The sequence below is a fragment of the Apodemus sylvaticus genome, chromosome 13, assembly GCF_947179515.1.
Source record: "Apodemus sylvaticus chromosome 13, mApoSyl1.1, whole genome shotgun sequence".
Lineage (NCBI taxonomy): Eukaryota > Metazoa > Chordata > Mammalia > Rodentia > Muridae > Apodemus > Apodemus sylvaticus.
Window position 1 is genome coordinate 54,065,191 of NC_067484.1, and position 26,293 is coordinate 54,091,483.

Sequence of the window (26,293 nt, forward strand, 5' to 3'; positions counted from 1 at the left end):
CTTCCTTCACTCAGGATTATTCTTTGTGGTTCAGTCACATCATGAATTAGTATTTCAAAGTAATGCATGATATCATCTCTTGAACTGGTAATTAACATTTTAAAATGCATCCATCATTTGATGAATGTTGGGAATGTTTTGGCATTTAACTATTATTATTGATGATACTGTGAACATTACCAAGCATTTACATTGGTTTGATTTTATTTCTTTTCTATAAATTCCTACAGATAACGTGAGTTGGTAACATGTTTGTCATTTATATATGGTATGTCAGAAATGCCAACCAGTTTTTAAAGTGGCTGAACTTTTTTGTGGTCTCCTTGGTAATGCACGAATATACTATTTTCTCTACATCTCTGACAAGACTTTGTTATACCTTTTGGTTTACAGTCACTCTTGTGATTAGATATATTCAAGATGTACAGTGTGGTGATTGTGTGTCGTTATGTAGCAATGACTATAACCTAATTCATGCATCTGTCATCATATGTGTTCCACATAGAAATAAAAATTTTCCTCTTGTTCCAGAAACTTTATATCTTCTTTTTAATAGCTGTCCCTCATCCCCAACTCCCAGGTACTGGCAACCATAATTCCCTCCTCTGATCCTGTGATTATAACTGTTTTAGGGTTCATGTGTGAGTGAGATAATACAGTTATACATCTGTTCCACTTAGCAATATGTCATCCAAGGTCATATATGTTCTCATACATGACATGATTTCCTTATTTTTATTTTTATGGTTGAGTAATATTCAGTTACATAAGTATAACTTGTATTTTATTCACTTATTACTGTAGTCTCTAAGTTATCTTTCTATATTGGTTATTATAAATAATGTTGCCATGAACATGGGAGAGTAGATATCTCTTTAGTATCTTACATTGGAATTATTTGATCAGATGGGCTTTCAGCTTCTAGTTTCTGCGGAAACTCTGTAAAGTTTTCTTCTGTGACTACATTACTTTCCATTCTTTCCAACAGTTCATAAGAGTTCCAGATTCTGTTTCTCCCTTTGACACTAGTCAAATGCTCTTTCCCTGACCTATACCACCATATCCATTCTTATGTATGTTGAGTATTAATTCCTCATCAAATACATAGTTGTAAATATTTTCTCCTTTCATGGTATGATTTAATTTTGTTGATTATTTCTTTTGCTGTTCAGAAGCTTTAAATTCTTTTATATTATGTTTGAGATTTAGCCCTTTCTTTTCCTCCCTACAAATCCTCTCATATATCACTTCGTTCCCATTTTCAAATTAATGATTTTTTTCATTAATTGTTTTTATATAAATACATGTAGATACATATATATTCTAAAATATAAGTTGATCATTCTGTATGTTTTCAGGTCTGACCAGTTGTTTTATACACACACAAACACACACACACACATACACACACATACACAGACACACAAACACACATGTGCACACACATGTGTGTGTGTGTGTGTGTGTGTAGGTTTGTCCACATTGGCATGTCTACAGTTGTCCTAATGCAGCTCATGTTTAGTTTGTCATGGTAGTAGGACTTTATGAGTGTAGCTTCTGATATTACTTAGAAGACATGATCTCACAACAAATTCTTAAAGTTTTCTGCCCCATCCTCTACAATGTTCCATGAGCTTTGGATATTGGATTTGCTTTATAGATATATCCATTGAGACTAGGCTCCACAACTCTGGATTTTTATTGGTTATGGTTTTCTGTAACAATTTCTGTCATTTGCCAAAAGAAATTTACTTGATGAGCATTAGGCCTTCACTTATCTGTAGGTATAAGAATCTTATGGTCCAAGAATTGCTAAGGGAAGATCTAAGACTCAAATAGTATGTAAAGGCAAAGAGTGTTTATTGTGCAGAAATTACTAGCAAGGGTCAACTATTCATCAAAACTGTAATGGTAAGAGGGGCTCATAGGCCCCTTCTATGCAGGACTAGGGGAATTTTTTAGAAAGATTAGATAACCTCCAGTATGATTAGTAGCTTCAAAGCATTGACATTAATACAATATTGATTGGCTATTATGTTAGGTTCTCTTATGAGACCTTGAAGAATTTTGGAAACCAGCTCTGTTCTGGCCTTGTTATTTCCTGCACCTAGGTATCCCAGGAACTGATATTGCTCTAGACTTATCCTTCCTAAGTCAGGGCCATCATTGACTAAAGGTTCATTGTCAGTGGCTCCCTCTAAGGAACACAGTATGCTTCTCAAGGAATTGAAAAATAAATTTTTGCCAAGGTTTTTGAACTTCTCAAGAGCAGTTAATAAATATAGTTAGAGATTGTACTGTTTAGTAAAGTAAATTCTTTACTAAATTCTTCTCCAAGATCCACAAGTTCTTTAGTCCTGAGTGTTAAATCTAATTAGAGAGCTGTTCTTATTCTCTCTCTCTCTCTCTCTCTCTCTCTCTCTCTCTCTCTCTCTCTCTCTCTCTCTCTCTCTCTCTCTCTCTCTTCTCTCTCTCTCTCCCTCCCTCACTCCCTCCCTCTCTCTCCCCCTTTCTCTCCCATCTGTCTGTCTGTCTGTCTGTCTGTCTGTCTGTCTCTCCCTCTCCCTTCACCCCATGTGTGTGAGTGTGTGTGTGTGTGTGTGTGTATGTATGTACGTACATGTTCTGCTCTGCTCTAGACAGTTTATTCTTGCTATTCTAAAATCTCTCTGGTTGAAACAGGTCTATCTGCTAGTAAAAATTGTAAAAGCTATCTGGATAGGTCATGGTTTTTCTATCCAACAGAAAAGCTGCTATAAAAAATTACTGGATCTTCTGACCAAGCAGAAATCCTGTTAAGAAAAAAATTCTTGGAGAGCTATTTTTGCTCTCCAGCGATCTCTAGACAGCTCAGCTCTTGCTAGAGAAAATTGGAAAAGTGCTATCATTTTCTGCTAGCTACTCTCATACATAGCAAAACAAAACAAAACAAAACAAAACAAAAAACAAAACAAAACAAAAGCAAAAACCAACCCCCCAAAACAGTTTTTTATTTACATATCAATTAAGTTATTTACTCCAGATTCCCAGATAATTTTAATTCTCCAGATAATTTTAATTATCCTATAAATTAGGATCCTGTTAAGCCAGCCCTTTGATTCTTAGGACAAAGCAAGCACACATTTTCTTTCAACATTGCAAAAGAATTTAGAGATCTGTGTGCCTTTGTTAAGTACAGAAGATAAGATAGCTGGGTGAGACTCTGTTCTGAAATTATTATTCTGTGACACCTGGGCCTGCACTCTCTTGTGTCCCAGGCTGACCTTGAACTCAAGAATCTGCTTGTCTTTGTATCTGCTGTCCTTGTATCTTTCTGACAAGTTGGCTCATTTATGCAACTGCATTTGTTCCTTTAGATTCTTGAAGCCCCTCATAATTCATACTGCATTCTTATATTTTTGAATATCTGAGAAATTATATATTTTCGAACCCATGTATTGAGATCTCTCTCATAGCCTTAAGGGCTGTCCTGAAGGTCCTAGACTTTACCATTTTGCTGAGACATTAGTCACACCTTTGCTTCCTGGATTCAGGTTGTCTGATTATCATGGAGTCATTAAATTTATCAGGGAGGACATTACTCAGAGAAATGTGTCCCTCAGCTCTTTCTCCCACTATCTAATTCATGCTGTCTAAATAGCAAGTTTTGAAATTAATTATTTTAATGCTCTTGTGAGTTTCTTGTTTCAGTGGTTCCTATTGTGGTGGAGGTAAACTTCTTTGGTCATTTTTTTTAAAACCTGCCTTCCTATGCTTTATATGGGATTTAAATTTTATAGACACAGTGTTCTGAATGGTCACCACATATCAGAATTTCTATTGCCCATCTTTGGTTATTCATATTTTTGCTTAAGGATAGAAATAGTGATTGTGTGCCTCAGAAAACTGGGCATGACACTTCCGGACGACCCTGCTATACCTCTCCTGGGCATATACCCAGAAGATTCCCCATCATGCAATAAGGACACATGCTCCACTATGTTCATAGCAGCCTTACTTATCATAGCCAGGAGCTGGAAAGAACCCAGATGTCCCTCAATGGAGGAATGGATACAGAAAATGTGGTGTATTTACACAATGGAATACTACTCAGTAATTAAAACAATGAACTCATGAAATTCTTAGGCAAGTGGTTGGAACTGGAAAATATCGTTCTAAGTAAGGTAACTCATTCACGAAATAACACACATAAAATGCAGTCACTGATAAATGGATATTAACCCAGAATCTCTGAATACCCAAGACACAACTCACATATCAAATCATTCCCAAGAAGAAGGAAGAAGAGGGCCCTCGTCCTGAAAAGGCTTGATGCAGCATTATAGAGGATTACCAAGACAGAGAAGTGGGAGGGGGTTGATTGGGGAATGGGCAGAGGGAAGAGGACTTATGGGACTTATGGGAAGGGGGGAACAGGAAAGGGAAAATCATTTTGAATGTAAACAAAGAATATAGAAAATAAAAAAGAAAAGAAAAAAATTTAAGTTGTGCAAAGATTGATTTTTGATTTTTTTTTTACTGTAAAATAGTGTTTAGCCAAAATATTCAAAACAAAATGATCCATTATAAGGAGATTCTATGCACTTATTCAGGTCCAATAAAAAGTATAATTCTCCCTCTTAGTATCCTACCATAATAGATACTAAGATTCATTTTCTAAGTCAACTATGTTTGATCACCTATATTCCAGTAAAACTAATCACACTATTTTAGCAACATGTACCTCTATAGTTGCCTGTTTCCAAGGACAAGATGTAAACACCGTTAGCAAAACATAACAAATAGATAATTAATTACTATATCACCATAAGTGATCCATGAACAGAAATGGGAGTCAAAATGAGTTCCTTTCACTGCCACACCAGACCTACACAACTACCTTCCACTCCGAGGTCAGCTGCCACAATACCCATTTACCTGGGAGAAACAAAACTCTTGAAGCTTATAACTAACAAGTCGGATTTATATATCAATTCTCAGCTCACAAGATGCCAATACAATAATTTCAGAACCAACTGATAATGATACAAGCTGTCCATCAAGATTAGACAAGTTATGCCAAATAGTCTATCCTTTATGATATCATTACTGCCTGTGGCTATTAAAAACAGACCGAGGCTTCATTATCCTAAACTTGCATCTCAAGATCAGTCATGGATGCTAGTGAACCACATGATCTTGCCCTATTGAAGCATTGCTTCTTGCCTCCTATTGTATTCTATTCTCTTCTGAGAATACATACAAAGAGAATGGGTCTTCGTCTTCTTAAAAGGTCTTTTTGCTTGTTTATTTGCTTTCCTTTTCTTTCTTTTTAGAAAGAAATAACTCCTAGTTTGTAAATTCTTTCAAATGCAGAGCTGTTATGTTTATTGTTTTTGCTTTTTGAGCAAAATTATGTTAGGCATAATTAAAACATTTTTAATGAGAAATAGGAATTTAAAAATTAACAAAACCACACAAACACTGCAAAATTATTAATCAGAAAACCTATTTTATGAGATTAACGAGCAGAGAGGCTATCTAACACGTAGTTCAGAACTTTGACCCAAATGCATTTGCTTCAGTGGAGAAATGTTCAAGAACATACAACTAATTTTATTGTCCGAGTATACAGAACAATTAGAAACAAACCATACCTAGATTCAATCATAGATATGTTAGTGGGGGGCATTTTTCAGTTTTACTCATTTACATAAACCTGTCAGTGATCTCTTATCCTTTATCTACACAGATGTTGCCCAGCATAGGCTTATTCTATATCACAATCTAGACATGAGTTCACTTGAAACTTCTAATATAGCCTATCTACTAACTGGGAGCCCAGTTAGTAGAATGGGATCCATAGATAGGCAACAACTTTAGGGACAGTGCCTACTCCAGTTGTTTGGGGACCCACATGAAAACCAAGCTGCACATTGTCTATATAGGTGTATGTGTGTGGGAGGGCAGGCTATGTCCATTAATGTATGTATTATGCTCTTTGGTTGATGGTTCAGTCTCTGGGAGCTCCCAAAGTTCCAGGTTAGTTGACTCTGAGATCTGCTCATGGAGTTCCTATCCTCTTTGGGTACCTTAATCCTTCTTTCAACTCTTCTACAAGACTCCCCAAGCTCTGTCTAATGTTTGACTGTGGTTCTCTGCATCCATTTTGGTCTGCTGCTGGATGGAACCTCTCAGAGGACAGTTATGTTAGCCTCTTGTCTAACATAAGTATAACAGAATATCATTAATAATGTCAAGTATTGGTTCTTGCCCATGGGATGGGTCTCAAGTTGGTCCAGTCATTGGTTGGCCATTTCTTCATTATCTGTTCCATCTTTGTCCCTATACATCTTGTAGGCAGAACAAAATTGAATGGAGTTTTTTATGGGTGGTTTGGTCTCTTTATCCATCCACTGGGAGTCCTGTCTGCCTACCTGAAGTGGCCGCATCAGGCTTCATATCACACAGTGCTAGGAGTCTGAATGAGAGTCACCCTCATAGATTCTCTAGAGCTTCCACCATCCCAAGACTTTGGCACATCCTAGAGATGCCCCTGTCCCACTGTTTTTCTTCACTCTCCTGGCCCTCTCTCATTGGCTGTCCCTATAATGTTCCCCACCCATTTCCCTCTTCATCCCCTCTTCCACCCAGTTCCCTCTCTACATCCACCCCCGATGACTATTTTATTTGCCATTTTGAATGAGATTCAAGCATCCTCCCTTTGGCCCTCCTTTTTATTTAGCTTCTTTTGGTGTATGGATTGCAGCTTGGGTATCTGTACTTTTCGGCTAATATCCACTTATAAGTGGGTACATATCCTGCATGACATTTTGGGGCTGGGATACCTCACTCAGGATGATATTTTGTAGTTCCATCGATTTGCCTGAAAACTTCAGGATGTCCTTGTTATTAATAGCTGAGTAGTATTCCATTGTGTAAATGAACCACATTTTCTGTATCCATTCTTCATTTAAGGGACATCTGGGTTGCTTTCCATTTCTGGCTATTACAAATAAAGCCAGCTATGAACATAGGTAAGCAAGTGTCTTTTGAGATGTTGGAGAATCTTTTGGGTACATTCCCAGGAATGGTATAGCTGGGTCTTAAGGCAGAACTATTTCCAGTTTTCTGAGAAACCAACAGATTGATTTCCAGAGTGGTTTTACAAGTTTTTAATCCCACCAGTCATGGAGGAGTGTTTTCCTGTTCCACACCCTCACCAGCATGTCACTTGAGCTTTTGACATTTCCTTGTTATGACTTGGATTCCACTTAGATGGACCTAGAGTAGGCTTTCTTTAATGCCTTAGTAGGTATCTTAAATTTTAACTTTCAATCTGCCATCTTTGCCTATCAGGACATTCTATGCATGGAGATACTAGAAAATCTATAGTGTTAAAGACCTTGAGATAAAGAAAAGATAGATATCTTTACCTTATGGACTTTAAAACTATGGCCAAAATATTAGAGAGAAATGTGAATTGTGCTTGGGAGGATAATGAGATTCTGAGGTTTAAAGTTTAAACCTCATAGTTGAACTTTATCCTCAATAGTTCAAGTTTGACTACAAAAGATAAGTTTTAAAATTTTATTTTAAGCACTTATTTTGTGTGGTTGCTAAGGTTGAAGAAGTTTGGATAGTAATTTTTAAAATCTTTTATTTTTCATTTTGGTTCTTTATTATTCAAAAATGATAGTGAAATACATATGTACAAATAAAATTAATATAGATATATTTAGAAAATGAATTATAAAGTATTTATATCTTGCATTATGCTATTAACTATGCTTGTAGAGATCTGAACTCTGGTTTATTCTAATATCTTCCTATATAGCAGATGAAATTTATAGAGGAGAAATTACATGGATGATGGATATGAAACAATAAAATATGGAGAAACAGCATTTAATTGTTGGGATCATTACTTTTCCATGTAGTCCTAATGTCACAAGCTGTGTTGTGTATATATATATCTGGAATCAAGCCTGAGATGATGAAATAATATACATTTTCTTGATATCTCTACAACTATTAGAAACTGGAATCCTAATTGTTGAGTTCCCATGCCCTTGTTGGGTATGCTCCACCCAGTGCACATGCCTCCCTCACAGAATGTGTCAGTAGCACCATCTGTCCTTCTTCCAGTCTTCAAATAGGGTTCTTCTTCCTGCTAGTTTTGAAATTACTAAAAAATGCATCCACACAACTCTGTATGAAATATGGGTCATTTTCTCCTTTTGTTGCTACAAAGTCTGCCTCTGACTAATACTACTTATACAATCTGTTGTTGAGTTGTAGCTTTATTTAGTGCTGTATGAAAGATTGCTGAGGGCCATGCAGGAACTTGTGGAATGCAGCTCTTTAGTTATCACAGCCATGATGGGTTTGCCTCACATGAGCATGACCCCAAGGACTGCTTGTTCTGAGATCTTCATGCTATTGTGGAGTTCTGCTCTGCTTGCTGCCCTCCCATTCCTCTGAATCTAAGAATTGTCTGTCTGTCTGTCTGTCTGTCTGTCTGTCTGTCTGTCTGTCTGTCTGTCTGTAGGTCTTTCTGTCTGCATGTATGCACGTTATATTTGTATTTGTACGTATGAAGTTATTGGAGTCTGCCTTTTGCTTCATCCTCTGACTCTGTCTCTGTCTCTGAGCGTGTGTGTGTGTACATGTGAGTATAAATTTTCTCTTTCCTTTTCATTCTCACCAGCCCCTAAATGTTAAAAGAGTTCTGAGTTTTTTGTTGCTCCCAGAGAGTGCCAGCCCAAATGAATCAATCTTTGTTTTCTTAGAGAAATGTCTGCTGAGTAATTTCTCTAATCATACCCTCCTAGTGTTGACCTCTGTCTACTTCTTTTAGCCCTGACCTTGATTGCCAATGCCACACCTTGCTGCCTGCCTGTTTACTCTGTAGTGTCAAAGCAGATCTTTGACATCACTTTTTGGCAGGAGATGTTGTGTCTACTTATGGAGCTATGTGTGATTGAACAATGTACTGTTGTGAGTCTCATATTTATGGTAATGGTACTATGATTTTCATTCTCCCTAAAATCCTGGGGTAGGACTTCCTTCTTTAAAAATAGAGCAAAGTGGAGATGAGCATAATGTAGTTTCATGACAGAACATATTATTAATATCTAGATCTATTTAGAAAAATAACTATGGAAATATTCAACATGTATTTTCAAGTAAATTTTTAGATTAATTTACTTTCATTTTATGGTTCTGCATGTTTTATCCTCATGCATATTGAACACTAATAAAAAACTTATAGATCATATAGTTTTCCTATGGAATTATACCAAGCATTTAAAAGAAAATTAATATTACTCCTTCTCAAATCCATGCAAAGAATATTAACAGGGAAACACTTGAAAATTCCCTCCATAAAGCCAATAGATGTAGTTACCCTGTATCTATGCCTATCCATATCCATATATTTATATCTATATCTAGTTTGTTCATATTCCTTCCTTGTCAATGCTGCATTTTTATTACTTTGTCTACTTATGTCACTCAGTTTATTAATTTGCACTTGCTTATCACATTTGCTTATGAAACCCGTTATAACACCCTGGAGGTTGTTTCACTGAGGCTTCTTTAACTCTACCAGAGATTCCTAAAACCAAGATTCCTAAAGTTAAAAAAATATATATACTTTGGAGGCAACCCTGAAATTCTCATCTGTTGGCTTATGTATTGAAAGAGAGACTCATGTCCACAATGATTTGAAGTTTGGGAAGGGGAGATATCAAAGACACTAATAATGTTTGGGAAAGTATGTACACACAAAAATTGAGACCCAGGAGCTATTTTTAAACCAATTTTATTTGAAGCGAGTAGAGCAAACTCAAAAATAATGCAGACTCCATTGTCCGGGGAGCACCATGCTTTCATCACATGTCAACCTTCCAGGAAAGCCATTGAGAAACTGGAATTGTAGTTAGATTTTGAAGTTCCAGATAATTTGGTTCATATGAACATCTAGCATTTCCCATCATAGTTGAGAGTCAGCTGCCGTTTACTCATCCTGAAAATACAATGAGAGAAATCAAGTCACTGTGTCACCTGAACAAAGAGAAATGTGATTATTTATTTGATCTCTCAGGAAATCACTCAGGAAAAGTAGGCATTTAGGCACCTTGCTTCTGCCCTTGTTCCTCTATGAACCTGGTGTTTTTAATCAATCATATAACATAATTGGTGTCTAGGATCACCTTCAATTACAAATGCCTACAAGGGGTGCAATGTTGACAGTTAAGTGACTACTAAATTCTGCAACTCTTGAAAACAGAAGTATTATTACCTTGCTGAGCATACAAGAATTCTAAAATGTTACTTTATAACTCTTTCTTTACCAGTTGCTACATTTTAAACCTTTTTATTGAATTCTATTTATTTCTATTCTATGTATGTGTATAGTGTAGGGTGGTGGTGCAGATGTGTGCCATCACACATATACAAAGGTCAGAGCAGACACACATGCCGGAGTAGCTTCTCTTCTACTGTGTATATTCCTGGGATGGTACTGGTAGTCTCAGCCTTGGAGGCAAGCACATTACTTGATGAATAACCTGCCTGTCTCACATGTTACAATTTCTAAGCATCATAAATCATTTTATTTCTTACAAGCAATATATATCATCTATAGATGTTTCATATGGATCACCAAATTTAACATTTCAATTAGACTCTTATTTTTAAGCAATAGCATCTAATTCAGGCATTTCTTATTGTTTGCTCTTTGATATGTTTTATTTACAGGAACTTCTGAGTGTTTATTAATTGTTTTACTTTCAAATCTTAGATCACTGTCTGGTACATGATAGATATTAAGAAATATTTGGTAAATCTGTAACCTGCCGTGGCTTTATCCTATGATAATGAGATTAACAAACACCAGTCCCCAAGACTTAATTAAATATACAGTTTAGCTATTATGTATCTTGGGGCTAAAGATGTACACCAGTAGTTAAGAGAGTTTGCTGCACTTTTAAAGGACCAGAATTTGATTCTCATGTACCAGACATGTTCACATGCCATCCAATTTGAATTGACATTGGATGAGAAACAAGAATCTAACACTGAAAAGCCCTGAAAATCACTTTCAGGAGTTTGAGTTGCATCTTCTTGTTGACTATAACCACTAAGTAATTTTGATCATAATTTCATTTGGAATTATCATGTTTACTTTGCAGGTTGCAGTTGGAATTGAAGTGGGTGTGAAAGCTAATCCTTAAAGGGATGGATTCAGTTGATGAGATTCTGAATTAATTCAGTTCAGGCACAAGGGTTTGAATGAAAGATGATGGGAAATAATTAGAGAGAAATGCTCTAATGAAGAAAATTCCTCAGCAATCAAAATGTGAAATTGACATTGATTTCATTTTGCTTTAGTCAGTTGCATTGCAAAGTGTCATGAGTTTATTGTATTCAGTTAACTATCATCAGGCTTGGAAAAAAGAATGACTGAAGTAAATAAGTTTAAAGAATGAAAGAGACATCAATACTAACCTGTATCCTCATTGTATTATCCTTTGAAAGGTTATCCATGCATTTTCTTTCTTTTTGATTATACAATGTCCTTGGCTTCCTTTGTTGGCTAGAATGTTCTGGTTTCCCTTGTTGGCTAGAGAATCCTGGTTTCCCTTGTTGACTAAAGGATCCTGGTTTTCCTTGTTGACTAAAGGATCCTGGTTTTCCTTGTTGGCTAGAGGATCCTGGTTTCCCTTGTTGGCTAGAGGTTTCTAAATTCCCTTGGTCAGATGACCCAGGCTTGCCTTTATTGCTAAGTGACGTTGGCTTCCCCTTTTGGCTAACAGACTCGAGCTTGTCTTTAGGCAACGATGGCTTCCCTTTCTGGGTGGGAGACCCTGGCTTTCCTTGTGGACTAGACAATTCTGATTCTTCTTGCTTGCTAGAAGCATGTGGAGTCCCTTTTTGATTAGATCCTCCTAGCTTCCCTTGCAAAATCAGAGCACTGGGCATCCCAGGCTGGTTCAACATTCCTGGCTTCCCTTGCTGATGACCATTAACTGGTTTCCCTGCCTGGTTGGAAAATCCTGGTTGTCTTTGCAGAACTAACATCCCTGGTTTTCCTTGTGAGAGACTACCTCCCTGTTTGTTAGATTCCTTCTCTCCCCCAGGATTAGCTTCATTTTTTGTCTTTACAGTAAGTTCAGGCTTTTGATTCTCTTCTAGCTTGAAAATATTTGGTTTTGAGATCTGGGCAGAAGCCACTGAAACGATACAATAATAAAAAGAAAAAGGTGGAATTATTTTAATAATTCAAAACAAATCATTTGCCACAAGAGTGAGTTTTTAATCACATAGCTTCTTGATTTTTAAATCAATTCCAAGGTAGAATTTTCCCTTTTCTCTCATGTTGAATATTTTGTTTCCTGAATTATAATTTTCAAAAATATAGCATCTAGCAAGCTTTCTCATTTGTAAATCATGAATTTTTTCTCTTCTCATTTTCCCTTGCTTTTGGAGAAACCAGTCTCTAGTCAATGTCCACTTTAAGCTTTTATTCTATCGTCTTAGGGATGATACCAATGCTAGAAGCACTAAGTCTCTCCAAGCCTGCAGGGGAAATCAATATTTGTTTCTAAACAAGAAACCCACTATCAATCATGCTGAAGTTTATTTATCTTTTTGGTCATAGTATAGAAAGTGATATATACTACACACATTTCTTGCTGTGTACCCTCTATTTCAAATTTTATTTCATTCATATATGTTCCAGTAGTACCATCTGATTTTTTTGTTTGTTTGCTTGTTTTTTTTTTATAGTGGCTCTGTTATGCAGTTTTAGACTATCACTTGTGATTCTTCCAATCATGCTCTTTCTTCCTATCAATGGTTTGGTTATCAGAGTCATACATTTTTCATATAAATTTCAGTATTTGTATTCCTTTTCTGTGAAGATTGCCCTTGCAATATTAATGTGAATTGCACTGAGTTAACTTGGACAATATAGACATTTTCTCTTCTTTCTTCTTCTTTTTCTTTTTTCTTTCTTTCTTTCTTTTTTTTTTTTTTTCTTTTTGGTTTACTTTCCAGACAGGGTTTCTCTGTGTATCCCTGGCTGTCCTGGAACTCACTGTGTAGACCAGGCTAGCCTTGAACTCAGAAATCCACCTGCTTCTGCCTCCCAAGTGCTGGGATTAAAGGCATGCGCCACCACCACCTGGCTTTGTTTATTTGTTTGTTTTGTCTTTTTGGATTTGGTTTTTCTGGAGACAGGGTTTCTCTGTATAGCCCTGGCTATCATGGAACTTACTCTGTAGACCAGGCTGGCCTCAAACTCAGAAATCCACCTGCCTCTGTCTCCCAGAGTGCTGGGATTACAGGCGTGCACCACCACCGCCTGGTTTGTAAACATTTTCATAATGTTCATTCTGTCAATTTATGAACACGTATGTTATTACTATCTCCTAGAACTCTCAATATTTGTTCAGGTTCTTAGAACGTTTGTTGGAGAGGTCCTTTATTTCCTTTGTTAGGTTTATTCTAAGGTATTATATTCATAATTTTAAATGAAATATAAGAGAATTGTATGCAACATATCTTGATCACATTCAGTTCCCAGCTCTCCTTTCTACTCCCTTACCACCTTCATGTCCTTTATTTTATTACTGGCTGAGAGGACATAAAACTTAGCATTTTAACAGTAGATCGTGAAATTAAATCTACAGTCTAAAAACAAGACGTGGGCATTTGGTTGTAAATATGAAAATTAACATAGTAAATCATGCTGACATAGTGACATATATCTTTCAACTGAGCAGTAGAGTGGCTCAGTGAGGAAGACTGAGTTTAGTCTACCTTGGGATAGCAGGAAGAAAACTATCTCAAAATAAAATAGGTATCATATCATGTTAGACCACAAATTTAAGTAATAAATTTATAAAGTAATTCTCATCTGCTTTGACTTTTTAAAAAAATTCTCAATTTACAAATCTCGATAGGTGCTTGGCTTCTCTATCTTCTCACCCCTCTCTGTGTTACCTCCCAAGTCTATATGATTGCTGCCTAGTCTTGACACACGCTCTCTTCTATCATCTGCATATTTAGTACATTCTGTCACCTAGAGAGACACTCAAAGTTCACGGCAGGAGCATCTGTCCTAAACAGGGGTTCAGGGATGGATTTAACTGTCCTATCCCCAAGCATATATGTTTTTCTTCTTCCTCTTCTCACTCTGCCCCTAGTTCTATTCTGATTTTTAAACTCATTTTATATATTTCCCAACTGCACCTCCATACAACCGTTGACCCAATCAATTTCATCACTATCGAAAGACCTGTGTTTTGAATGGACTGCAGGTGATTGCTCTTGTCTTCAGTAAGATAAAATAGCTCTGCAGTATGAAGACAATCTCTACTTCTTTTGCTGCAGGTACAGCAAGGATTAGGTCCTTGCCATTTTTGTTATTCCTTTATACTAGATATAAGAAAGGTCATCAAAACTTTGTAATTTTCAGGTAAGTTATATTATTTCCCAGGTCTGGAGATTGAATTCAGAGGCACATACATGATAATCATGAAAACTAATACTCCATACAATTCTTTAAAATGTATTACATTATAATAATTATCTTAATATATGTATTGAGATTCATATTAATATATATGTATTAAGATGCTAAAATTTTCTCATTGCTTGGGAAATTCATATATCTGTGCTAGAACTTATATTTTAAACAATTATATTAAAATATGGAATGCAAAACACATTAATATCAGTCACCTACAAAGAGATCAAATAAGGGCAGCTGATGTAACCATCCATATAATTTCTTAAGTAAAAGGAAAGTATAGTTATTTCTATTTTACAAAAGACTCAAACTCTTTAAGCATGTTATAGAAATATAAAAATTCATTATTAAACCACATTCTGTCATAATGTCATACCACCATTGTTTTACAGGATACAAATGTAAAACTATGTTCTCTTACAATATTTTTAGACTGACAGTATCTTTGTATTCTAAGCCTTTCTCAACCCCTTATTCTTGCTTCCTCCAACCACATGTCTTCCAGTCTTGTTATATCTAGTGACCATTTTATACATATAAATCTATGTTTCTGAAATTACTTTTGATTCTGATAGAGCATCACCTCATTACTCACATATTCACATTCTGTCTGGAAAGAAAGTTGTCAGCTGCAGCTTTCTTACCTGAGAACACAACCAGGAACATGAACGGAAGAAACATTAAGCCCCCCATAACAGAGTCAGTAGATTCTCACTTGGCTGTCGGGTGGCTTGAGTGTTACTCTTCTGTAGCTCCTTTCTAAATAAACTGTGCTCACCACCACCATGTTATATATTTGAAAAACTCCCCACCCTTATTGCTAAACACTGTTACTATCTTGAAAAATTACACACTAAACTTTCACAAACGAAGGTGTTTCTTGAATTTGAGTTTCACACGCTGTAAATATCCAAACTTTAATATGCGTCTATCAGATTATCTTCTCCCAGGATGAAAATGGTGAGACATACCCGGGGAAGGGATGAATTCACTGTTCATTTCTTTGTTGTTAGGGGGTGGCTTATTGTTAGTTGGTGTTGCTATCCATTTTACTGGTTTATGTGTCCATGACAGAGACCTTCCAGGCATTTTCCCTCAAATGAATTATATACCTACAACTTACCTCAAATTATATATTAAAAACAAGTAAAATGCATCAAGTATTGGTCATTAGTAAGTTATGAATGCATTCAGTGGGGAATGATGACATGTAATGTGTTTTTATGAGTTAGCAAGGGACAATAGTGTTCATGTTGAAGGAATAACATAACATTGTGACCTTTTCTTCTCACGTTATGACAGCAGACAGAAACTCATGTGAAAATTACCTTGTATCTTGGGATAATTCTAACCAAACAAGTGAAAGATCTGTATGACAAGAACTTCAAGCCTATCAAGAAAGAAACCGAAGAAGACCAGAGAAAATGGAGATTGGTGGGAGTAATATAGTAAAAATGTCCATCCTACCAAAAGTAATCTACCATCAATTCAATGCAATCCCCATCAAAATTTACAACCCAATTCTTCACAGACACGGAAGGAGCAATTCTCAATTTCACATAGAAAAACAAAAAAAACCCAGGGTAGTGAAAACTATTCTTAACAATAAAAGAACTTCTGGGGTTGTCACCATCCCTGACCTCAAGTTATACTACAGAGCAATAGTGATAAAAACTGCATAGTATTGATACAGAGACAGACAGGTTGATCCGTGTAATAGAACTGAAGATCCAGAAATAAACCCACACACTTATGGGCAATTCATCTTTGACAAAGAAGACAAAAATATACCATGGAAAGAAAGAAAGCATCTTCAAGCAGCATACAATACCGGTAGATCAGGATACTACAAAGATAGTTAAAATCACCTGAGATTCTCTTTTGAGGTCTCAGAGTTTGCTTCAACACCAACTTATTTGGAGGTATTGCTGCTTACATTGGGACATTTGTTCTTGGGATAACTATGCTTCATTTCATGATAGGAGGCTTTGTGATGAGTTTTTGTCAATGTTTCAGATAGACATTTATTTTACTTTTAATATGAGAATTATTCACTATTAGAATCTCAATCATTGTTATATTTCTTCACCCTTAAAATTAAGGTAAAAATTTAGATTTGAACTGACTCAGAAAATGATCACCACATGAACACATCGAGGAGAATGCGTATTGCAGGTCTTCAAGTGAGAAGACACACCAATACATTTTCTTCCATAGCCATTACACTTGAGCAAGAATAGCTACAGCAAAGGAGACAAGACTGAACTAGAGGTGTCTCCTCTTTTTTAGCTATACCATCTTATCTGAGTTTTATTTATTCTGTCTCCTCTACCTTCGTATTTCTAAAATCATGATAAATCATAATTGCACTTCTCTAGATACTTAGCTGTGGTTTGGAGAAGAACTACCTTTTAATATTTATTATTTTTTCCTAAATTTCTCTTTATTTCTCCATCTATAAAGTGAGCTAGAGTTAGGATTAAAGTAGATTTATTACGGAGGTAAGGGAATAGAAAACAAAATTCCTTGCCACCAATAATCATTGCAAATGTTAATTGCATGGATTGAGTTATAACAATTTAATATTTTGTTCACACTAGGAATCTACCTGCATGTGTTCACAAGTCTGCTCTGTGGATGAAATGGGGGCAAAGCTGGAGCCAGAGGAAACAATGCCTGTTGCTGCTGGATCTGGGCTACTCAAAGCTTTTGCCTGGCTATTTCAAAAGTACTTTTCAAGGAAAAAGACAAAATATGTTTCCTGTAATTTACTGGCCAAGGTGTTTCTGCTGTGGGCTGTCCAGATTACTTGATTTACTATCAAGCCATTTGCCACACAGCCAAAAGCAGAGAAGTTATCAACTCTTTAATAATTTAGTTTTTCTCTTAAATTTTTACTCATATGTGTTCTTCCTCTGGGAGAGAGGGAGAAAAAAAAAACACATCTCCAGCCTAGTCCTTGTGAAAAAAGTTCTAGAGTTTGAACACAGAAAAAGGAAAAAAGTACTCCATTACATTCCTTAGATTATTCTGACAGACAGTATGCTTAGCTGAGTCCAGACAGACAGATGGAATCCTTAGTTTTGTCTTTGAAGTATAATTCATATTTTACAAGAGGTAAATTTTGTATCATGTTGATCAAGTTGTCAGAGAAGGGCTCGTCAGTTAGTTAATACGTCTCATTAACTTCTTTATAATATCCAGAAAAGCTAAAAGCTATTTGCTAAATAATCCCCCTGTAACTTAAGGACCTTTGTCATTCCTTATTTAATTCATTGATTAATAAATTTTCACAATTTCACATTTCGCACAAGATATAGTTTCAGTATGCTGAGCTTTGAAAGGATGATAAAACCCTTGCTTCAGTATCTTCTCTGTTGTGAGTATCTATTCTTCAGTCATTACATGAAGTTTCAATGCAAATGGAAATTCAGTTGCACTCAGTTTCATCATTATTTATTGGGGTTACACATTTGCCTGGCACACACCCATGTTATCCTAATGTTAGCCATTGTTAGTTTGTTGACATGAGTATCAGAGGAACGTAGACATATGATACTGCTGACTTCATTTTAGGTGAACCCACATGAAATGAGTAGATACCAATAAAATACAAAATAGAGTATAATTAAATAGTCATGAAGTAAGCTGGTTATAATAGACATTTATTGAGTCCTTCCCAAGACTGCTATGATGTAACGATAGTTTTATGTATAAGTCTGTAAATTCTAGATACAAAATGAATTTTAGTTTTTTTGTAGGCCCTTAATTAACTTCTATTTATTGTCCCTGTAAGAAAAGCACTGATTTTGTCTTTATTTTCATATTTGTGTCTATGAGAAATTAAACCATATTATTATTAGGTGGGTTTTTTATGACTTGTTAGTTAATACTTGATTCTAGTCATATTCCATATAATATGTACTCATATTAGATTTATATTTTGAAGAAAGAGTTTAGTTTTAGAACAGCATCACAAATATCAGCATCAACTCATCCTTATATGTCTCTTTATTTTTCTACAGATCCTGAGTTCATTTCTCCATTCCTTCAATTGGAGATGTTGGTACTTTCCTTGGAATAGGAGGCAGTGGGAATACAGGAATGATAGGTTTGGGTCTAAGCTTTATGAGGCCAGGAAGTATTAGATGAAGTGAAATATGCTCAACTATAAGCTAAAATACCAGTCATATGACTGAAGCCATCCTGAAACCAGATTGTACTTCTCATTATGACAATAGCATATAGAGAGAAACAACCCTTTCCACAAAATTATGCATTCAAAAGCAATAGAAATGTGAGGAAGTAAATGAATGATTGTTGTAATCTTCATGTATCACTATCTCTTAATTATTATTGTTACATGTATATAAACAAAATATTTTTTCAAAACTCAAATTGATAGATTCCATCATATTTTCAAAATATCTATGGCAAAAATTTCAAAAGGCAGAAGACCGACATAAGCTAAATTAAAGATTTACTCTAATCTTGTGTAATCAAGATAGTGCAATGCTGGCAGGAAATAGATAAAGGAAGCCCTGAAACTGTATATAGAAACTCTCACAAGTTTTCACATAATTCAAAAAGATTGACAGATGTAAATGTCAATGTAAAACTATAAAAGTCTTAGAGACTAAGACATAGGAACTCTTTTATTGTTGTTTTGCTTTGTTTGAGACAGGGTTTCTTTGTGTAGCCCTGGATGTCCTGGAACTTGTTTTGTAGACCTGACTGTCCTCAGACTCAGAGATCTGCCTAACTCTTCCTCCCCAATACAGGAAATCTTCATAGTCTAGGATTCCTGGTGGTTATATTGAAGATCCCCTTTGAAGATGCTATAGTTTGTGTCTGGAAGCTTCTGAGAAGCCTGTCTTTAAATGCTTAGTCTCCCCATTGTGGCATCATTTAGGAGGTGGTGGAACCTTTAACATATAGAGACAAGAGGACCAAGTGGACATCAGGGAAATGGTAGATAGAACAGTAGGTTTAGCTCCCCTTCTATTCCTAGTCACAAGGTAAATGGGCTTCCTCTGCCATGTGCTGATACCACCTTTCTCCAAAGACCCAGATCTAAAGGTAATTTGAGGAGTTGAGGTTTCTAAACTATGTGAGCCAGACTAGACAAACAAGCAAATAAATAAACAGAAACCCATTTTCTTTTAATTAATTAATTAATTAATTAACAATAGTGAGACTCAAGATCTCTAAAATTATTAAAATAACATCTGGCACATAGAAAGCACTCAATGAGTCAATGTTGGCCTTTTTGTTTTTGTTTTAATTTGAGCTTTTAATTTGACCATGAGTATCCATACACTGATACTATCAAAGAGTTTTTAAAAATATTCTCTGACACTGTGGGATTATATTTCTTAGTAACCTGCTGTATACTTTATGAATAAATAGACTAGAGTAATTGATATCAAACGATACCAGCTCTGAGCATAACCCAAGAGATTTTATATTCTACTTCAGAGATACTTGTACAGAGTCACAATCTATGACCATCACTCCTCTATTTACAATAGCTATAAAATGTAGTAATAAATTCAAAAGTCTATAAGTGAATAAATAAGAAAAATGTTTTGTATGTATTCATTGGACTGTTACTTAGGTATAATGAAAAATAAAATAATAAAATTTAGAGGCAAATGATGAAACTTGAAAAATTGTTGTGACTCTGGCCTTAGAAGACAAATGCTGAATTCTCTCTCTCTCTCTCTCTCTCTCTCTCTCTCTCTCTCTCTCTCTCTCTCTCTCTCTCTCTCTCTCATGAGGATACTAGCTCAAATATCTTGTTCTGTGTCTTTACCTTGGAGAATAGAATGAAGGGAATTTTATGGGTAATCTGTAATGTGAGTCAACGTTCAGGCTGGGGAAGTCATAGTCCTTCAGGTAAAGTCTGCTACTGCTATTTTGCTTAGTGGTCATGTTGAGAAATAAGTTTTTAAATACTTATATCTATATTGATACCCCTAGATTTGTGCTGCTCTCTATTTTGATGAGAATTGATAGCATTTTATTTTTATTTTTTGTAGTGGACAGTAATAAACACAGAGGTACATAATCTATCCAACTGCTGAGAGAATAAGAAACCAAATACATAACTTTAAATGATACATTTTTATTATTCATTGCTTCTGATAAGACTCAGGGAACATCATAAGAAGAAAGGCATATTAGTTCCTTGTTTCTGTTGCTGTGAGAAAACACGACAACTAGGGCAACTTGCAGAAGAGTCTATTTTTGTTTATGGTTCTAGAGAATCAGAGTAAATGGTGGAAGAGAAACATGGCAGCAAAGAGCTGACATAGTAGCCAGAGTGCCAAGATAAGAGCTCACATCTTGAACTACAAACGTACAACAGGAGAGGGATTGGCGGCAGAGAATGAGACAGAGAACTGGATACTCTGTTTTTAGAATTTCAAACTCTGCCTCTAGTGACAAACTTCATCAATGCCTGACCCTAAACTACACTTAACACAACTGTGCGCCAAGTGTTGAAATATCTAAGACTATGGGAAACATTTCTCATTCAAGTCACCCGAGGAAAAAAGTAAGAACCAGAGTATTTGGAAGAGTGCTGTGAAGTGCTGTGTTCTGGTCATGACAAGGCTCTCACCTTTATGAGCCCACAGTGCTGTGGTTACATGCACAATGTCAACTGGAGAAAATTCCAGCATAGCTGTGGGAGTTCCTATCCTGGCTACATCCTTTAACGAGGAGCTATTGGTACATGATAACTAGGGAGAGTCATTGTTTATGATGATGCATCTATTAGTAGTATAGTAGTAGTTTCCCATGATGCAGTGGATGGCTCAAGACTGATGTGTATATGGACAGCACTAATTGGATTTTTGTAGGTTATGGGAAAGAAAATGAAGAGGAAAGAAAGACATGAAGTTGGGAAGGGAACATATTGTTCCCACATCCATATTGGGATGTGGATAAAGGGAATGCTGGAAGAAGCAATGGGATGAATATAATATTTCATTGTTTAGATGTTTAAAATTCTCAAAAATAAAGAGAAATATAGTAAAAAGTTTATAAATGTAAAATAACAACTATATTAATTTGGCTAGTACACATAATATATGTTTCCAACTATTTAAATCTATTCATACATATTAGTGATGACTAGTTAATTTTTTAATTAAGGAGAAGATAAGAAGGATGTAATGGAATGAGGAAGGAAGTAGAATAATGAACAATGAAAAAGAAAAACAGAGAAAACAGGATTTTAAAGCTCTTTATTAAAAGATAAATCAAGATGATATTTGAAAGTAGAAAGCCCAATGATTTAATGCACTGTATTTAGTACACTGTATTTAACGCACTGTATTATTATTAAATTTATGTTTTGAGGTATGTTGCATAGGTGGTTAGGATGCGGTTCTGGTTTCAGAACAGAATATTACTACTTATTGCAAATGTTACAGTGGCAAACATTGACTCTGGGAATATGTATTGATATGCATGTGTATCTTAGATCTTAATCTCAGATTGTACATTTTTAAAACCAAAGTTATTGAATGAGAACCTCAAAAAAAATGCCAAGAAATACAACTTCATGATCTACATTCTGGAACTAGAAGCAAGAATGAGGATGATCTGGTAACTTTGGTAAGTATCTAGAGAAGGGGATCAAAGTCAATCAGTTGCTGGATATTAAATAAAATATATCATTTTAGCAGCTTTTCTCATGGCTACAGTTTTTAGAACTCCAGAATTTCACAAATCTTAAATACTGATATCTAATTGAATATAAAATATGCACACTGTATATGTGTGGGCATGCATGTGTGTATATTAGTAGTATGCTAACTAAAAAAAGATCTTTGAACCACTTCTGACTTGTTTGTTGTGTGGTGAAAATTTATCCTTATTTATTATTATTATATATTTTTATTTTCTATATTCTTTGTTTACATTCTGAATGATTTCCCCTTTCCCAGTTCCCCCCTCCCCATATGTCCCATAAACCTACTTCTCACCACCTATTCTCCAATCACCTCTCTTCTTTTTCTCTGTCCTGGTACTCCCCTCCAATGCCAAATCAAGCCTTTCTAGGATCAGGACCCTCTCCTTACTTCTTCATGGGAGTCATTTCTTATGCTAATTGTGCCTTGGGTATTCAGAGCTTCTGGACTAATTAATATCCACTTATTAGAGACTGCATTCCATGTGTATTCTTTTGTGATTGGGTTACCTCACTTAGGATGATATTTTCCAGATCCAACCATTTGCCTAAAAATTACATGAATTCATTGTTTTTAATTGCTGAGTAGTATTCCATTGTATAAATATACCACATTTTCTGCATCCATTCCTCCATTGAGGGACATCTGGGTTCTTTCCAGTTTCTGGCTATTATAAATAAGGCTGCTATGAACATAATGGAGCATGTGTCTTTATTGCATGATGGGGAATCCTTTGGGTATATGCCCAGAAGAGGTATAACAGGGTCCTCTGGAAGTGTCATGTCCAGTTTTCTGAGGAACTGCCAGACTGATTTCCAAAGTGGTTGTACCATCTTAGAACCCCACCAGCAGTGGAGGAGTGTTCATCTTTCTCCAACACCTGCTGTCTTCTGAGTTTTTAACCTTACACATTCTGACTGGTGTGTGGTGAAATCTCAGAGTTGTTTTGATTTGCATTTCCCTAATGACTAATGATGTTGAGCATTTCTTAAGGTGCTTCTAGGCCATCTGAATTTCTTCAGGTATAAATTCTTTGTTTAGATCTGTATCCCATTTTTTAATAGGGTTATTTGATTCCCTGGGGTCTAACTTCGTGAGTTCTTTGTATATATTGGATATTAGCCTTCTATCAGATGTAGGGTTGGTGAAGATTTTTTTCCAATTTGTTGGTTGACGTTTTGTCCTTTTGACAGTGTCCTTTGCCGTACAGAAACTTTGTAATTTTATGAGGTTCCATTTGTCAATTCTTGATAAGAGAATAAGCTATTGGAGTTCTTCTGTTCAGGAACTTTCCCCCTGTGCCCGTGTCCTCAAGGGTTTTCCCCAGTTTCTTTTCTATTAGTTTCAGTGTGTCTGGTTTTATGTGGAGGTCCTTGATCCACTGGGAGTTGAGTTTAGTACAAGGAGATAAGAATAGATCAATTCGCATTATTCTGTATGCTGACCTCCAGTTGAACCAGCAACATTTGTTGAAAAGGCTATCCTTTTTCCACTGGATGTTTTCTGCTCCTTTGTCGAAGATCAAGTGACCATAGGTGTGTGTATTCATTTCTGGGTTTTCAATTTTATTCCATTGGTCCACTTGCCTGTCACTGTGCCAATACCATGCAGTTTTTAATGCTATTGCTCTGTAGTATTGCTTTAGGTCTGGGATACTGATTCCCTCAGAAGTTTTTACTGTTGAGAATAGTTTTTAGCTATCCTAGGTTTTTTGTTATTCCAGATGAATTTGAGAATTGCTTTTTCTAACTCTGTGAAGAACTGAGTTGGGATTTTGATGGGGATTGTGTTGGATCTGTAGATTGCTTTTGGCAAGATGGCCATTTTAACTATATTAATCCTGCCAGTCCACGAGCATGGAAGATGTTTCCATTTTCTGAGGTCTTCTTCGATTTCCTTTTTCAGAGACCTGAAGTTCTTGTCGTATAGATCTTTCACTTGTTTGGTTAGAGTCATACCAAGATACTTTATATTGTTTGTGGCTATTGTGATGGGTGTCATTTCCCTAACTTCTATCTCAGCCTGCTTATCCTTTGAGTATAGGAAGGCAATTGATTTGCTTGAGTTGGAAAATTTATCCTTCAAAAACAGTGTGTTTATCTATACAGCTGTCCATGTTTGTACATTATTAATACACTTACTCTATTTCAGACCTCAAAGAATCCCTCTTTCTACACTCGAAATCTTTCCCATTCTTACTTCAGCACTAACAGCTAAGGCACTAAGATCAACAATCAATAAATGGGACCTCATGAAACTGAAAAGTTTCTATAAGTCAAAGGACATTATTAATAGGACAAAATGGCAGCCTACAGAATAAGAAAAGATCTTTCCTAACCCTCCATCCTGCAGAGAGATACTATTCAAAATATATAAAGAAATGAAGAAGTGAGACTCCAACAAACCAAACAACCCAATTAAAAATAAGTACAGAGCTAAACAGAATTCACAACAGAGGAATCTCAAATAGCTGAGAAGCACTTAAAAATGTTCAACAACCTTAGTCATCAGGGAAATGAGATTTATTCTTACACTCATTACAATAGCTAGGATCACAAGCTCTGGTGACAGCACACACCTCCAAGTGTGTGGTGCAAGATGACCACTCCTCCACTGCTAATGGGAGTGCAAACTGGTACAACTGCTTTGGAAATCAGTTTAATGATTTCTCAGAAAAGAGGGAATAGATCTACTTCAAGACCCAGCAATACCATTCCTGGGAATATGACCAAAGAATGTCCCAATATACCACAAGGACCCTTGCTTGATTATGTTTATCCCAGATTTATTTGTAATAGCCAGAAACTAAGAACAACCTAGATGTCCCTCAACTTAAGAATGGGTAAAGAATCAGGCTGTGTATGTACTTTGGTTGGTAGGTAGTATGAGAACTCCAGGGTTCCAGGTTAGTTGGCACTGTTGGTCTTCCTGTGGGGTTGCCATCACCTTCAGGGCCTTCAATCCTTCCCCTAACTCTTCCATAGAGTTATCCAATTTATGTACAATGTTTAGTTGCGATTATCTATATCTTTCTCAGTCAGCTGCTGGGTAGTATCTCTCAGACAGCAGCTATGCTAGGCTTTTGTCTGCTAGTACAACACAGGGATCTACAGTCAACTAACCTGAGCCCATGGGGGCTCACAAAGACTGAACCACCAACCAAAGAGCTTGTAGAGGCTAGACCTAGGCCCCACACACATAGTAGCAGGTGTGTATCATGGATCCATGTGGGTCCCCTAACAAATGGATTTCAAGCTGACTCTGATTCTGTTACCTCATCTTAGATACCTTTATTCTCTCTGGGCTGCCTTAGCTGACCTCAGTGGGAGAGGATGTGCCTAGGTCTATTGAAGCTTGATGTTCCTGGGCTGGTTGCTACTCAATGGAGACTTCCCCTTCTCAGAGGAGAATGGGAAGGAATTAGGGGAGGGTGAGATATATGGTAAGACTAGGAGAAGAGGAAAAAGGAGATTACTTCAATTGGGATGTAAAGCGAATATGTAAATAAGGGTGAAAAAAGAAGAAAACTGTGCCTGTCCCACCCACAACTCCACTGGAAGCCAACAATTGTTGAGAGCTACATTTCAGCATCCTCATCACAATTTTAAAGAAGTCTCTTCACTGGCTTTTTGTGTAGGGTGTTATTTTTTTGAGGCAGGGCATGGTTGATTGTCACAGAAGAATTCTATGGCCCTCATTCTCAACTATGAGTCTGCAGCCATCAGATACCACTGCAAAATGGTAGACATGTAAAACATTGCTAAATTAATTGAAATATGAGATAGAAACATTTTATGATAGAATTGAAGATTTACATGGAAAATATTTCTGATAAAATTGTAGAAAGATGTAAAAAAAATGTTAGAATTGAAGATCATCATTGAAAAATTTATATAGATATAATACTGATAGGTATAAAAGTATTCCTAAGTTGATTGAAAGTGGAATTATAAACATTTTCTGATAAACTTGAAAATTTACATGGAAAATATTTCTGGTAAAATTCAAGAAATAAATAAACAAACATGTTGAAATTGACTATTTCATGGGGGCTTACGGGACTTTCGGG

General features: G+C 36.0%; 1 protein-coding gene across 1 annotated transcript; it reads right to left on the bottom strand.

The window, feature by feature from the left end:
• Nucleotides 1–10,000: 10,000 nt before the first annotated feature.
• Marcol (MARCO like) lies at nt 10,001–15,187 on the bottom strand. Its single transcript, XM_052155302.1, has 3 exons — nt 15,166–15,187; nt 11,494–12,218; nt 10,001–10,009 (listed from the first exon to the last, which is right to left on the bottom strand). Exons 1-3 carry the CDS (start codon nt 15,185–15,187, stop codon nt 10,001–10,003), a joined length of 756 nt encoding a protein of 251 aa, XP_052011262.1.
• Nucleotides 15,188–26,293: the final 11,106 nt, after the last annotated feature.